The following is a 16211-nucleotide window of genomic DNA, read 5'->3' as shown; positions in this document are numbered from 1 at the left end:
CAGGTACTCCTTCCTCCCACAGTCCAAAGACATGCAGGTTAGGCTGATTATTCATTCATTCATTCATTCTCCTAATCCGCTTATCCTGAACAGGGTCACAGCTTCATATTATTTAAGTTGTTTGTTCATGAGTGCTCTAGGATCACCTGATATGGATGAAAATATCCCAAGATTAAAGCTGACCGTACTTCTGACCATACAATTCAACCTCATATTTATTCATGTAATTTCAAATCCATTGTGATGGATTACAGAGCCAAAACAATATAAATTGTGTCACTTTTGTTTTGGCTCTGTACTTATGGTCTGCACTGTACTTCTATATCACTTACTCATAATGTATCTAGTTTTCATGAAACGTGACGGGGTGACAGCTTTGCCACTTGCCATCTCATCCGAAGCAGGGAAAATAGCTGCATGAAGTGGTGCTTTACTCATATGGTTTTCAAATCAAAGGCACTAATAGCAGTGATTGACTAGAATGGTTGTCTGTGGCTTTGTGGCTTTGCGTGGTATTGGTGGCTGCAGCTGCAGGTTTGTAAATGAAAGTACAATGATTAGTAGTGATACTAAAGTATCCCTCCTGACCCGTGTGCTAATAACAAAGCATGATAATTAATTTCAATTAACATTTTAGAGTCTGACAATCTTGAATAGGGGTGTGTGTGTGTGGGTGTTGAAATATGTTCATGCTGGAAAACTGCCTTTAAAAAAAGCCTTTTCCATGAAGCATTTATAATCCAATTGATGCCGTTCAAACATTTGCATTTGTCAATTTGATTTTACTTGCAGAGTTATTACAGTCGGAGCCCATGTAGTGAGTGCAGTAGGGTGATGGTCAGCATGTATTACATTGTAGCTATGTATAGTGTTTGTGGTAACTACTACTTTCTGGAGCAATTAGCAGGTTGCGCACCCTGCAGAAGAGTATCTTACATGCCACACCTCCAACCTGTCAGGAGCAACCCCCATTACATAACCATTGCATTTCCACATTAAAGTTTTGTTACATTTAAGCAGTCCATTTAATTTTTCATTGTGACATTACCTATTCATTACTGAATTGTGGTTTCAAATCAGAATCAGAATCGCTCAAGGTGCTAACCTGTGGTGCGTTATTTTCTGTAAAGGATACTTAAACACTTAACCTGTCCACCCGCGATTTATTCTGTATAAATATTGTTTTAAATGTAATTTTTTTAATTAGATGGCGGTTTTTCCTGGCATTTTCAGAATTGATACGCCCTTACAAACATGGCCGATCTAGATCTCGTTCGAGGGTATGTGCATCTGAGCACTCGCGAGAGAGATGGGACATCGGGCCGGCCTAGGCGAGCCGGGTCAAAGACCGCTCATCTCTGGTCTTTTCGACGCAAAAATGGCGAATGTGGTGCTCGAGTTTAAGGCATCTGCCGGAGACTCGGAGCCTCAGAACCGCCCGGTACTTGTCGTTGGACAGCTAAGCAACCTTCAGCAACTCTCTTGGGCGCAAGTGAAGGGGAAACTGCAGCCAATCGTCAGCAAAGAGGTAGCCAGTCAATCTGTTATAGATTACCTAGCTAAACAAGAGTTCACATGCTTCATCCGTAATCGCTTCCATATAACTCGCGGTCTGAAGTCCCTTGAATAGTAGATGGAAAGTGTCGCATTCGCTCGTCACAATTCCGTCAGATAGTAGAACAGGGGATGGCTTTAATGCCATTGTGCGGACAGCAGATGCATCCTGCAGGTTATCTAAACGGCATTAGCCAACTAGCTAGCTGATCTGATCTAGTAAATTGGGGTGATTCTCACTCCGTTTTTACAAATGAAACACTTAATATTAACTTCAGGTAATTTGTTATCGGCGTCTCGATAACAAATGAAAATGATGCTTGTGTCCGGATTATCAATATTCGCCTATTTTGAGTTTGCTGGTTAGTTAGCTAATCGTAATTACATTCGCGTTGATCGCTAGCAACTACCATTGAACTGTAATAATAGTTCAATGGCAACTACTTCTGGGACCAAAAGTCCACCATACTTAGCTAACAGTTAACGTTAATTGTTTTTCGTGCCGCTGTGAACGTGAAGAAAGCTTTTAAACAAGCCATTTAAGAACAGTAACCATGTAGCTAGTTAGGTTAGCTAGTTAATGCTACGACAATCTCATCTTGACATGTCACCTTTGACAGTACATTTTCGAAGTGGCAAGTTAGGTAACGCTGGTGAGAATGGATAGCCTTACAGTATGACTTGCATGTCATGGATGCTTTTAAATAAACGACACCGTTATGTATCTGTGTGGAAGGATTGCGTTTCAGTAATAAAAAAAATAAAAAACTGACTGCTTGACTGTTGTGTAAGCTCTCAGATCTAGCTAGATCTAGATTTGGCAATACTTTCTGTTTCTTTACAACGGAGAATGGCTGAAACCTAGCCTACACTTTTGCCGGTTTTCTTTTCTCGATGTTCTGATTCGTTTTACTATTTGACAACCCTCTTGCCCTGATAAAACAGTCCGCTGCAAAACATTAACGAGGATATTTTGCTGATATAGACATGTAGCGTCTGCCGTGGGTTAAGCGGAAAACCGGCGCTGATTCTGCATGAGATTAAGTTACCCTTTGAGCGTCGACTTTGACGTAGCTTTTGATGTGGGTTTTCAAAGCTGTTTTTCAGTATTTCTGTATATCTCCAGCCCGCTTCAAATACAACCTGAACTGGTGAATAATGGTATGCATGTTACCCTGCAGTGCTAGCAAGTTAGCCTGTGTTTGTTTATGCTTTCAGACCTGGCAGTCTGCTCTGAGCGCCCTGAACCCAAATCCGACCGACAGCTGCCCTCTCTATCTGAGCCATGCCACCGTTGCGGCCCTGCCTTCCCGCGTCAGTCGCCACAACAGCCCCTCCTCCGCCCACTTCCTTACCCGCCTGCTCCGCACCTCCCTGCCTGGGGGAGCCAGCCGCTGCATCGTGGTGAGTGAGTGTGTGAGTGTGTGTGTGTGTGTGTGTGTGTGTGTGTGTGTGTGTTTTTGCGTGCGCGTGTTTGCGAGTATCTTTTTGTGCATCTTTTAAGTGTGTTATAAGCATAATCTCTGTTCTGTAGATGGTGTGTGAGTGCTGTCTGTTCTGTACATTAAAATATTTTTTTTGTCTTTTGGCGACTTACAAATGCATAGGTTCTTCCACAGGTTAAAGCATCAAATCCATAACTAGTAAAATACACATGAAGGGCTGTGCTAGACAAAAGGACAGTCATCATAAGTGCAATTTTTTTTGGAAATCAGGAAGCAGAACTAAGGTATAGTTTGAAAAGGTGTGCCTTTAGTCTGCGTAATATGGGGAGGGATTCTGCTGTCCTGACAGTGACCACTGAGGAACCAGAACGGAAAACAGGCGTGAACGTGCAGCTCGCCCGTCAGGTGCTCGTAGTGAGGGAACCATAAGGCAACTAGAGCTGGCAGACTGGAGTGGTCTAGCTGGGGAGTAGGGAGTGATTAAGGATTGTATGTAAGGTGGGGGAGTCCCCTTAGCAGCCTGAAATGCCAGCACTTGGGCCTTGAAGCGGGTGTGTGAGGCAATAGGAAGCCAGTGGAGGCCAATGAGGAGCGGGGTGACATGAGCCAACCTGGGCTGACTGGTGATCAGGTGGGCTGCAGCATTCTGGACCAGCTGGAGGGGCTTGGTGGCACAAGCTGGGAGACCGGCTAGGAGGGAGTTGCAGTAATCCAGGCGGGAAATGACGAGCGGGTGGCTTTCTCCGTCAGGAGATGACGGATACGGCGAATATTGTGGAAGAAGAACCTGCTGGTTCTGGCAGTGGAGGATAGGGTGAGCGAGGGTGAGGTGGTTATCAAGAGTCACCCCAAGATTCTTGACCGTATTGGAGGAGGAAACTACAAAGTCCTCAACAATCAGTGAGAGGGCTTAGCAGGGATGTAGAGAAGCTCAGTCTTGCCAAGGTTAATCTTCAGGTGGTGGGAAGTCATCCACCCAGAGATATCAGTCAAGCAGGCAGAGATCTGTGTGGTGACCTGGGTATTGGGGGGGAAGGAAAGAAAGAGTTGAGTGTCATTGGCATAAGAATGATAAGAAAAGCCATGGGAAGAAGTAATATAACCAAGAGACGTGGTGTATAGAGAGAAGAGAAGAGGAGAGGACCAAGAGCTGAGCTCTGACTCAGGTGAGAGTCAGAGCCTGAGCCCCTCCAGGTCACCTGGTAGGCGTGACCAGGAAAACCATGCCAGTGCAGATCCTGTGACACCCATCCCAGTCAGCAATGAGAGCAGAATCTCATGGTTGACTGTATCGAAGGCGGCCTACAGGTCAAGGAAGATGAGGACAGAGGAGAGGGATTTGGTTTTAGCAGAGTGGAGTGCCTCAGCGACCACGAGCAGGGCGGTCTCAGCGGAGTGGCCACTCTTGAAGCCGGACTGGTTTGGATCGTGAAGATTGTTCTGGAGAAGATAAGTTGACAGTTGGGAGCAGACCGCCCATTCCAGAGTTTTAGATAGAAAGGGATGAAGAGAGACAAGGCCGGTAGTTGTTCAGAGCAGGTTTTTTTGAGCAGGGGAGTGACTCTGGCCCTCTTAAGGGAAGAGGGCATGGTGCCAGAAGAAAGGGAGGTGTTGATTAGAGAGGAGAGAGAAGAGATCATTAGTGATGGATTGTACATTACATTATTACTTTATTGGCATTTGGCAGACGCTCTTATCCAGAGTGACGTACAACAAAGTGCATACCCATAACCTGGGATAAGTGCGCTGAAAGACCCTAGAGGGAAGTACAATTTCAATTGCTACCCGTGCAACAAATATAAGGACCAGGGCCTATCAATTTTTTTCTTAATAATAATTTTTTTTTTTTAACAAACAAATAAACAAACAAACAACAAAGCAAAACTTAACTATCCAAATACTGCTTACCTAGCCAACTAAAAATACCAAACACAAAGTAAATCACAAAGACAACAATTAAGGTTCACAGGGAGGTAGGGAGGGATGGGGAGAGGTGCTGCTTGAAGAGGTGCATCTTCAGTTTGCGCTTGAAGGTGGGGAGAGATTCTACAGTTCTGACCTCAACGGGGAGTTCGTTCCACCGTGGAGCCAGAACAGACAGTAGTCGTGAGCGTGAGGTGGAGGTTCAGAGAGGGGGAGGTGCCAAGCGGCCTGTGGAGGCTGAACGAAGAGGTCTGGCAGGGGTGTAGGGTCTGATGATTTTTTGTAGGTAAGCTGGGAAAGACCCCTTAACTGCTTGGAAGGCTCGCACCAATGTTTTGAATTTGATGCGAGCCATGACAGGCAGCCAGTGGAGGGAAGTAAGCAGGGGGGTGACGTGTGAGTATTTGGGAAGGTTGAAGACCAGATGAGCTGCTGCATTCTGGATAAGTTGGAGGGGTCTGATGGCGGACGCTGGGAGGCCAGCCAAGAAGGAATTGTAGTAGTCCAGGCGGGATGGAACCATCGCTTGGACCAGGAGCTGGGTTGAGTAGTGGGTGAGAAAGGGGCGGATTCTCCGTATGTTGTATAGGAAGAACCTGCATGACCGGGTCACCGCCGCAATGTTCTCAGAAGGGGAGTTGGCTGTCCATCACCACGCCGAGGTTCCTTGCACTGGGTGATGGCATGAGTGTGTTATCCCCGAGGGAAATGGAGGGATCCAGATGGGGAGAGGTATTAGCAGGGATGAATATCATTTCTTACCTGGGTTGAGCGTTAGATGGTGGTTGTCCATCCAGCTCTGGATGTCACTCAGGCAAGCAGAGATACGGGCAGAAACCTGTGTATCAGATGGTGGGAATGAGATGAAGAGTTGGGTATCGTCCGCATAGCAGTGGTAGGATAGCCCATGTGAGGTGATCACAGGGCCAAGGGAATGAGTGTAAAGAGAAAAAAGAAGGGGATAAGGGATGGGGTCAAGAGGATGGGATGTGAGGATGGTGTGTGAGCGCTGTCTCTGTTCTGCAGATGGTGTGTGAGCGCTGTCTCTGTTCTGCAGATGGTGTGTGAGCACTGTCTCTGGTCTGTAGATGGTGTGTGAGCGCTGTCTCTGGTCTGTAGATGGTGTGTGAGCGCTGTCTCTGGTCTGTAGATGGTGTGTGAGCGCTGTCTCTGGTCTGTAGATGGTGTGTGAGCGCTGTCTCTGTGCTGTAGATGGTGTGTGAGCGCTGTCTCTGGTCTGTAGATGGTGTGTGAGCGCTGTCTCTGTGCTGTAGATGGTGTGTGAGCGGTCAGAGGTGTTTGCCTCCGGCTGTGCCATCGCACGGGCATTCCCGCTCTTTTCCCGGCGTTCCGCATCTTCTCGTCGAGCGGATAAGAAGACGGTTGTGGTGGAGTTCATCATTGTGGGCCAGGATAACGGACCCCTGGATCTGACCACACTGGAGGTACAGCTATGAACAGCCTTCTTTCCTCTCCTTGTGCTGCTGCATGATGGGAAGTCTATGGGAGCTAAATAAAAATGGAATTGAGCCTGAGTGATTACTGATTGCTGCTTCTGTCAGGAACTAGTATATTTGTAAGAAGTAGTTTTTTTCCCCACAATATAGCAAAACATCCGTTTCCCTGTGTCATGTAACTGTGCTCCCCTACAGTGCCTCTCCAACGCAGCAGATGGTGTTAGATTGGCGGCGCGGATCGTGGACACGCCCTGCAATGAGATGAATACCGACCACTTCCTGGAGGTCTGTGGGACTCGGCCAGTTGTAGGCGTGGATAGTCTCTAGGGGGTTTTAAACTGTCCAGATTACATTATAAACAGTTTGGGGACCTTACATGGCAGGGAAAATGCGACACTTCAGACACATGTTCAGCTATGCGATTCACCCAAATTTTTTATTTTTATTAATTTTTTTAATCTATTTTCTAATTAATCAAGAAAAATTAGTGTCGTCTTGTGACTGAATGTACTCTCTGTGTAGGAGATCAAGGCTGTGGGGAATGAGCTGGGCATCACTCCCACTATCATTCGAGGAGAGGAGCTGAAACAGAAGGGCTTTGGAGGTACTGCTGTCATTCTGAGCTATTATGCTAAACCGTTAGCGGAGGCTGTTTGAGGCTCTCATCATGGAACAAACTGATGTTTTTTTATTTAATTTGTTTTACAGGGACAGACATTTAAACTGATTATTGTCAAACAAAAATTCAATGCATTTATAGCATATGTCCAATGCTTGTGCCTATATGGGCTTTTAAAACATAACGTTAGTACTGTTCTGTGGGACCCAGCTATCACGGCTAGCCAGCCAGCTAGTTAATGTTGCTGAAAGCTGGCCAGCCACTTGATTAATGGTTAGCCACCAAGGCTAATCTCTTGCAAGCCCAGCTCACCACTGTAGTAGCCAATCATCTGCTCTTGCTCCCCCTCTTCCTCCTATTGCAGGGGTATCAAACTGAATTCCCAGGGGGCCGCAGTGTCTGCAGGTTTTTGTGGTTGCCTTTCAATCAGCTGTCAATTAAGGCCTTGAGAACAAGGTGTGTGGATTCTTTAGCCAATTAAAGACTTAAATGAACCACAGATGCCGGGAACAACCCGAAAACCAGCAGACACTGCGGCCCTCCAGGACTGGAGTTTGACACCTGTGTTCTATTGGATCATAGACTGTATGAGTTCAGTGTTTTGGACACATGCTTTTCAGATACAGCACAGAAATAAAAAAGGACCATGCCCAGAAGCAACCATTACATTACATTAAGTGGCATTTAGCAGACGCTCTTATCCAGAGCGATGTACAACAAAGTGCAAATCAAACACAAGAACAAGTGCAAAGAGGACCTGAGAGGACAGTACAGTTCTGAGTCCTAGTGTAAACATACAGAAATTCAGAACCCTTGAAGAGTAGTTTAGAATAACAAATACAAGTAAATAAGCAAGGTATTGGGCAGAAGTGAACACAGACCCAGGTTGCCAGTGTATCAGGACTGAGCATATTTATTTTGTATTATTTATAATTAAAACATTTTTGCATAGTATGTCTCTAAGAAATCGCTTCAGTTAAATAAGTTATGCAGAGACCTTCCTGTTTTTGTTTGATGTCACGTGTTTGGTGTCTGCAGGGATCTACGGAGTGGGGAAGGCCGCAGAACATCCCCCTGCTCTTGCGGTACTCAGCCACACACCAGAGGGCGCCACTCAGACCATCGCCTGGGTGGGCAAGGGCATTGTATACGACACTGGCGGCCTCAGCATCAAGGGAAAGGTGAGCCCACGCCCAGCAGGGGTGTCAGCGTTAAGGGCAAGGTGAACGCAGTGCCGCCCCCGCCCAGCAGGGGAAGTCAGCAAGAAAACTACAAATGGAATTTTTTTTTTTTTTTTTTTTACCCTGCTTTGAAATGGTGTTGGTTTTATGGCCTACACAAGCTCCCCATCGGAAAAGGTCCACCTGAACACCTTTGACACGGACATGGCTCTGTTTTTTTCTGTTTTTCCCACAGACCACCATGCCTGGGATGAAGAGGGACTGCGGAGGGGCAGCTGCCATTTTGGGAGCCTTCAAAGCCACTGTCAAACAGGTGCATCCCGTCCCGGTCTGTACCCAAATCTGGTTGCACTCCAGCCTCAGGCACAGGCCTGTACCCCTCTGCAGTAAACCTAGAGAAAGCAGTGCAGGGCTACAAACCCCACTCTGAGGTGAGGGTGTCATGGCTGCTGATAACCTCAGGTTGTCACGGTGAGGGTGTCATGGCTGAAGCATAAAAATGCTTGCTCCTTCATGCTCGCTCGCCCTCGATTGGAGGGGGAACCCCCGAAGTGGCCCCGATGTAAGATGGCCACCACCAACAAGTGTGTTCCAGTCTAAATGAAGTGGAGGTAGATTTGAGTGGAGGGAGGATTCAAACTCGATCATTTGCTCGATTTTCCTCCCTCCGAAATAGCCAACAAAAGACATTGCTATTTACAAGAGCAACGCTAGGTTACGCTAGGTCAGAAAATTTACCTTTTAACAAGTGAAATGCTTTTATGTCTCACTGTTATATCCATATTTATGACCCGCTTTTAGACAGCTCGCCTTATTGTAGCTATAGGTTAAAAACGTGAAGCTGTAAGTTACGTATGAACAGGGACACCACGGAACCTACAAACTCTGCCGTCTCCATGGTCACTGAAACTTCCTTTGTGCTGAAATGCGGAAGCATGAGAGCGCTCCAACTGAAAAAGGTTCCAACCCCTCCCCTCGATCCCTCCCCTCGATCGTTAAGGGCTCCCTCACATGACAGTATACCAGTATGTCACTGGAGGGCTCCCTCACATGACAGTATACCAGTATGTCACTGGAGGGCTCCCTCACATGACAGTATACCAGTACGTCACTGGAGGGCTCCCTCACATGACAGTATACCAGTATGTCACTGGAGGGCTCCCTCAATGACAGTATACCAGTACGTCACTGGAGGGCTCCCTCACATGACAGTATACCAGTATGTCACTGGAGGGCTCCCTCAATGACAGTATACCAGTACGTCACTGGAGGGCTCCCTCACATGACAGTATACCAGTACGTCACTGGAGGGCTCCCTCACATGACAGTATACCAGTATGTCACTGGAGGACTCCCTCACATGACAGTATACCAGTATGTCACTGGAGGGCTCCCTCACATGACAGTATACCAGTATGTCACTGGAGGGCTCCCTCACATGACAGTATACCAGTATGTCACTGGAGGGCTCCCTCAATGACAGTATACCAGTATGTCACTGGAGGACTCCCTCACATGACAGTATACCAGTATGTCACTGGAGGGCTCCCTCAATGACACTATACCAGTATGTCACTGGAGGACTCCCTCACATGACAGTATACCAGTATGTCACTGGAGGACTCCCTCACATGACAGTATACCAGTATGTCACTGGAGGACTCCCTCACATGACAGTATACCAGTATGTCACTGGAGGGCTCCCTCAATGACAGTATACCAGTATGTCACTGGAGGACTCCCTCACATAACAGTATACCAGTCTGTCACTGGAGGGCTCCCTCAATGACAGTATACCACTATGTCACTGGAGGGCTCCCTCAATGACAGTATACCAGTATGTCACTGGAGGACTCCCTCACATGACAGTATACCAGTACGTCACTGGAGGGCTCCCTCACATGACAGTATACCAGTATGTCACTGGAGGGCTCCCTCAATGACAGTATACCAGTATGTCACTGGAGGACTCCCTCACATGACAGTATACCAGTACGTCACTGGAGGGCTCCCTCACATGACAGTATACCAGTATGTCACTGGAGGGCTCCCTCAATGACAGTATACCAGTATGTCACTGGAGGACTCCCTCACATGACAGTATACCAGTACGTCACTGGAGGGCTCCCTCACATGACAGTATACCAGTACGTCACTGGAGGACTCCCTCACATGACAGTATACCAGTACGTCACTGGAGGGCTCCCTCACATGACAGTATACCAGTACGTCACTGGAGGACTCCCTCACATGACAGTATACCAGTACGTCACTGGAGGACTCACTCCATGGGATGGGATGGGATGGGAAGAAGAGAGGGAGGATTTTTTGGGGGGGCCAGGTCTTCATTGTGAGGGTGTCATGGCTGTGTTTTCAGGGCTTTAAGGACACCTTGCATGCCATCTTCTGCCTGGCGGAGAATGCGGTTGGACCCAAAGCGACCCGCCCTGACGACATCCACACCCTCTACTCTGGAAAGTTAGGACCACCATTTTCACCGACCATCTCAGCGCATCAGATTTTAGCATTTAGCACTAGCCTTTTACCCAGCTCCAGTCTCAGTACCTTTCCACACAGGACTGGTGCAGTGACAGTGAAACTAAGCCCTGTTCTCTAACCACTGAACCCCACTTACACTTCTCATGAAATACTGACTTTCATGTTTCATAACCTGGACCAGAGAATCAGGCTTTAACACTGCCACGCAATGCAGGAAGTGGAAAGCAGACAGTGTTATGAAACTATTCCACCTGTGTATCTAAATCATAATAGCAGGTGTGAAGTTGCGGTTTTGGTTACAATTTGGTTACAATTGTCATTGTAATGCAAAACCATTTTCCTTTCATATTTAAAGTTTGTGAGAATCTTCTCAGTTCCCTGAATGAACTGCATTGTGATTTGGTTGCCTTATTGTACCATCTTTTCCTTTTTGCTTTGTATTTTATTGTTATGCCTGTCCAGGGCCTAGCTACACAGTAACCATCATCTATGACAAACATTTTTAAAGTTCCGGTAGCTCCAAGTGCACATTACACACTACAGTATTCAGTAATATGGTTCTTAGCAGTTATAATCCACTTTTCATCATTGATAAGCTATATAGCAAACAGACACTAGCTGCCATGGCTAGTCAGCAAATATTTTACAAAGTTATAGCCCTTTGGGATTGTGTATGCCTTGGTTATGATTTTGGGCTACTTCCATCCCTTCATTAGCTCTGTTTGAGTATTTTACAGCCGCTTGTTCATATAACAATTACTGGCACTGTTATGTGTCAATGCTATTGGCCAGAAAAATACCAGATGGCCATTGGCTGGGTGAATAAGATGCGCGACTAGATTTGTAAGAGTTAATGTGGCACTGTTCATGTGTTCTGCATCTGAAAGCAGCTTCTGGATAATTAGTTCAGCTTGTTTTCATGCTAACTGTGAGCAGAGCTTGACTGCATAACCATGAATCCACAATACTGAGTGTACCAGCTGCTGCCTAAAGTATGAGGCTCAGTAACATAAAATGGCTGCACTGGAGGGCTCACTCCATGGGATGGGAGGGAAGAAGAGAAGGGAGGATTTTATTTTCAGAGCATGCTGAAGATAATTTCTGGAGAAGTTATTATCCCAAGAAACTCCACTGGGCTGCAGGGTCTGCTGGCTCCTGCCATCTCGGTGCTGAACTAGACTTAAGTCCATACACCTGGTTCCATGGCCTGAATTAGCTGCTTAAAATAAACCTGCAGATTCTATAGCCCAGACACTGCAGTGACACACATTCTTCCAGTGTCTGGGCTATAATTCTTCCAGTGTCTTGGGATAATAGCGGGGAACACAAGGTACACTTCTCCAGGAGTTATCTTCAGCATGCTATGTGTTCGGACCCCGCATTAGGACCCGCGTTAGTCCTTTGGGAGCTGAAGACTGGTTCTTCTCTGTCATGCAGAACGGTGGAGATCAATAACACGGATGCTGAGGGGCGGCTGGTGCTCTCGGACGGGGTGGTGTACGCCAGCAAGGACCTGTCTGCGGACATCATCCTGGACATGGCCACCCTGACCGGGGCTCAGGTACCTCAGTGCCACCCCAAAACATCCACAGGGTCTTTGCTCATAAGGGCGAGACCGAGGCCTTTACGTTTCACCTGGTATGCATGTTTATGCCTACTGTAGAGCTTAAGGAAGCTAAACCATACAACAGTCTGCCTTGTAGTTGTGCTGCAGAAATGCTGTCGAACCACCAATCATGAGTTAGACTTGCTGTTGCAATGTGCAGAATCTCTAGTTTGATTAGAGAATCTCTATAGAGGGTAAGCATTCAATACGCCCATGAGACAACATCCTGTCCGCGGTGAGGAAGTGTTTCTGGGTGTCGTGCAGTCACGTTGCGCCCGCATTGCGGTTTCAGGGCATTTCCACGGGGAAGTACCATGCGGCTGTGATGACAAACAGTGAGCAGTGGGAGGCAGCCTGCGTGCGGGCAGGGCGGAGCAGTGGAGACCTGGCCCACCCCCTGGTGTACTGCCCAGAACTGCACTTCAGCGAGTTCACCTCCGCTGTGGCCGACATGAAGAACTCTGTGGCCGTGAGTAACTGCCGCCAGAACACACCTTTCTACGGTCTGTACAGGGCTAGGGTCAGTTCTGTGTTACGACCTAAGGCTCGATTTGGCCATAACATTAAATGGACACAAACGAGGTGAAGGAATTACAAATATTTATTAAATACCTTCTTTTACTGAAGACTTATGCAAGCATTTTAAACAAGTGTCAAAGCCAACAACCAAATACAGGCCTTTTTAACAAGTGTCAAAGCCAACAACCAAATACAAAACACAATGCCAGAGAGAGGAAGGAGCATTCGCCGTGCAGCCGTGAGCTAACGCGAGCTAGCTCCAGAATGGTGAAGCTGTGCTTTTAAACCCCCAGCTTCCAGGTGCGTCCAATCCAACAATCAGCGCTGGCTCAGTTCTCCTTAGCTCCGCCCACCTTTCCGTTCCTGCAATCAGAACACACAAGCAGAGAGAAAAACCCAGAGCGGATCACAAACCTGAGTAGTAATATCTGCTTCTTACTGTACAGGGCTAGGGTCAGTTCTGCTCCACACTGTACAGAGCCTAGGGTCTGTTCTGCTGCTTACTGTACAGGGCTAGGGTCAGTTCTGCTCCACACTGTACAGGGCTAGGTTCTTGTTTTTTGATTTGTTTTTTGTTTTTTTAAAGAAAAGATGGCAGGGCACTGCAGCAGAGGATGCTTGCCAGAGCTGTACAGTAACTCCATGAACTTGTACCTTGAACTGTAAAAAGTCTTGTGATTCCCATGTTGTCTACATTACCTGCTGTATTGTACTGTTTTAACTGACCAATTTAGTGCTGAATGAGTAACTACAAAAAGTGGTGCATATGATAAATAACGTTTACATCTTACAGCCAATCTAAGAACTTGTGATGTAAAGCAGGAGGCAAAGCTTAACAGTCTAAAGTTAGTGCTTTATGATGGAGCTTTTGAGTCACATGACTGCGTCTTCTCCAGCAGTAAACTAGTCTGTTGGCAATAGCACAGTGGCACTGTGCTCATTCCCCGCTGTGTGTGCGTGTGTTCTCATGCTCATTCCCCGCTGTGTGTGTGTGTGTGTGTGTGTGTGTGTGTGTGTGTGTGTGTGTGTGTGTGTGTGTGTGTGTGTGTGTGTGTGTGTGTGTGTGTGTGTGTGTGTGTGTGTGTGTGTGTGTGTGTGTGAGACAGGACCGTGAGAACGCTCAGAGCTCCTGTGCCGGCCTGTTCATCGGCTCTCACCTCGGGTTCGACTGGTCTGGGGTGTGGGTGCACGTGGACATCGCCTCTCCCGTACACGCTGTGAGTGTCACAGCTCACACTGTCCTTCTGAACAGTTATTAATAACAACACACTTATCATTTTATTATTGAGGGTGTATCATTGTTAAGACTGTATTCGGCATTATTTTTTCAGCTTTCACCATTTTAAACAAATTTAATTATAAGCAATTCTGTTTTTGGCCTGTTGGTGTCACTGCACAGAGCTTGTTTCCCAGTTCCACTTTGTAGTTCATGCATACGTTTAAGCCTAGATAAGGGATCTGAAACTAGTCCAAGAAGGCCATGGTGTGTCTGCTGATTTTATTTCATGTATTTTTTTCCAATGTTAAACCAATCTTTGGCTTATGAGATGAAGTCCACACAATCACACACACTCTCACTCTGTCAGTCTCAGTACTCTGAGGTGTGTTCCTCCACAGGGGGAGAGGGCCACTGGTTTTGGGGTGGCTCTGCTGATGGCCCTGTTCGGCCAGGCCTCCGAGGACCCGCTGTTGAACCTGGTGTCCCCCCTGGGGGCGGCTGACCCCCCGAGTGGGGATCAGATGGAGCGCGACTGCAAGAGAAGACGGCTGGTCTAACGCCGCTCCCTTTAGGGAACGCACTGTGACAGTGCTCAGTTTACCACTCCATGTGATTCAGTGTTTCTCTGCAGCCTTTTACTGTCGCTGCGATTCTTCATTCACCATCTCCGCTAGGCTGAAAATATCATGTGGTCAGGATTGGTTGAGGTACGCAGATCAGCATGCAGCCCAAGACGCATTGGTCAAAGAGAGGTTATTCTCGTCTTTTGTTCACTCTAATTCTTTCAAAATGTATGTTTAATCAATACAAAAATCTGGGAAATGTGGTGAGAAAATAAGACATGAAATTGAAAGGGTTTAGGAAATGTGATCCTGTCTTTCCAATGAGGATGGGGTGTGTATCTCTGGCATGAACAAGCAATTGAAAAGATGACTTTTGTTGAGACAAACTTGTGAATGTTGGTTTTTGTTAAATACATGCCAGATGGAGGGAAATATGTACTTGTAACGAAAGATAAAGCTGGACCTTGATATTAAATATAAGCAAACTGTCGGTCTCCTTTTATTAACTGAATGTATTCTAATCAGTCAAGAAACATTATTTTACACCCAAGATATGCACAATTGAAACTGGCCATAAACTCCACATTTCATTATGTTTGCAGGTCACTTATTATGAAGGGCGGATCAGTGGTCTTGTGATAAGCTCCAGGTTAAACATTGGCTTTTCACAGGGAAATGAATAGCGTTCTCTATGAACAACCATGCATTTCCTACAGAGGGGTTCAGGTACTGAATTAACTATCAAGGGTCTAGATGAAGACCACTGGAGCTGAGCCTCCATTTAAGTTTTAGAGGCCTGCTTTACAGAATGAGACTCCAGAGAGGAGTAAAATTCATTTGGAAAATGTAAATTATGCTCATACCACCACAAATGATCTCACAAAGGCAATGACAAATTAAGTCCATGATTAATTGTATAAGCCAATGGTTACAAACCAAAGGGAAGCTTCCCATTGGTTATGAAAAGGTTCCCAATCAAATGTTATATATGATGCAAATCATTTTTATATAGCGCTTTTGAATTACAGAATTAGTCACATACAGAAAATAGCTGAAAAATAAAAAGGCCTAAAACCGCAAATTGCAAGCACATGAGATAGTTACAGGTCAGTTGAGGTAAAGTGGAAATGTCAAAGCTGAAATGAAGGGAGATTGCTTCAGGGAGGGGGCCTGAACCAGGGAGGAACAGCGCTTCGACCCCAGAAAGAGCGGAGCGATCCTGCCATCGGTGACGGAGAGGTAGGAGCGGGAATCGAAACTGTTTTTGCTCAAAAAATATGTATCTATTTCTCTGATTTTCATATTTCTTCACACAATTACACCTCCCATAATCCCAGTCTTGTCTTATCCAAACTGGGATAAAACATGTTTGTTATCCAAACATGTTTTATCACTTTCTCTCTTGTTTGCATTGTATAGAGCAGGGCTACTCAATTCCAAGTCCTATGGGCTGCAGTATCTGCTTCAACCGTGCGCTACACCACCTGATCTCACTAATTAGCTTATCTGAACCAAGCAGGTTTAATAATTAGGTGTCGCACAGTAGGAGCAAATACCTGCAGACACTAGGGCCCATAGGACATGGAGTTAAGGAGGTCCTGGGTTCCCCGTCAGCCGGGGCCTCTC

The 16211-nt window shown here is 46.4% G+C and overlaps 1 protein-coding gene across 1 annotated transcript; it reads left to right on the top strand.

The window, feature by feature from the left end:
* Positions 1-1293: 1293 nt before the first annotated feature.
* Positions 1294-15071, top strand: npepl1 (aminopeptidase like 1). Its single transcript, XM_061220226.1, has 12 exons — positions 1294-1528; positions 2773-2958; positions 6197-6367; positions 6575-6664; positions 6902-6983; positions 8037-8179; positions 8415-8492; positions 10557-10657; positions 12116-12239; positions 12577-12753; positions 13910-14020; positions 14421-15071. The coding sequence occupies exons 1-12, from the start codon at positions 1310-1312 to the stop codon at positions 14577-14579; spliced, it is 1641 nt and encodes a 546-aa protein (XP_061076210.1). The 5' UTR covers positions 1294-1309; the 3' UTR covers positions 14580-15071.
* The last annotated feature ends 1140 nt before the right edge of the window (positions 15072-16211 follow it).

Source organism: Conger conger, chromosome 14 (assembly GCF_963514075.1).
Source record: "Conger conger chromosome 14, fConCon1.1, whole genome shotgun sequence".
Taxonomy (NCBI): domain Eukaryota; kingdom Metazoa; phylum Chordata; class Actinopteri; order Anguilliformes; family Congridae; genus Conger; species Conger conger.
Note: the sequence above shows the minus strand (reverse complement) of the source record. Positions and strands in the feature narration are given on the sequence as shown.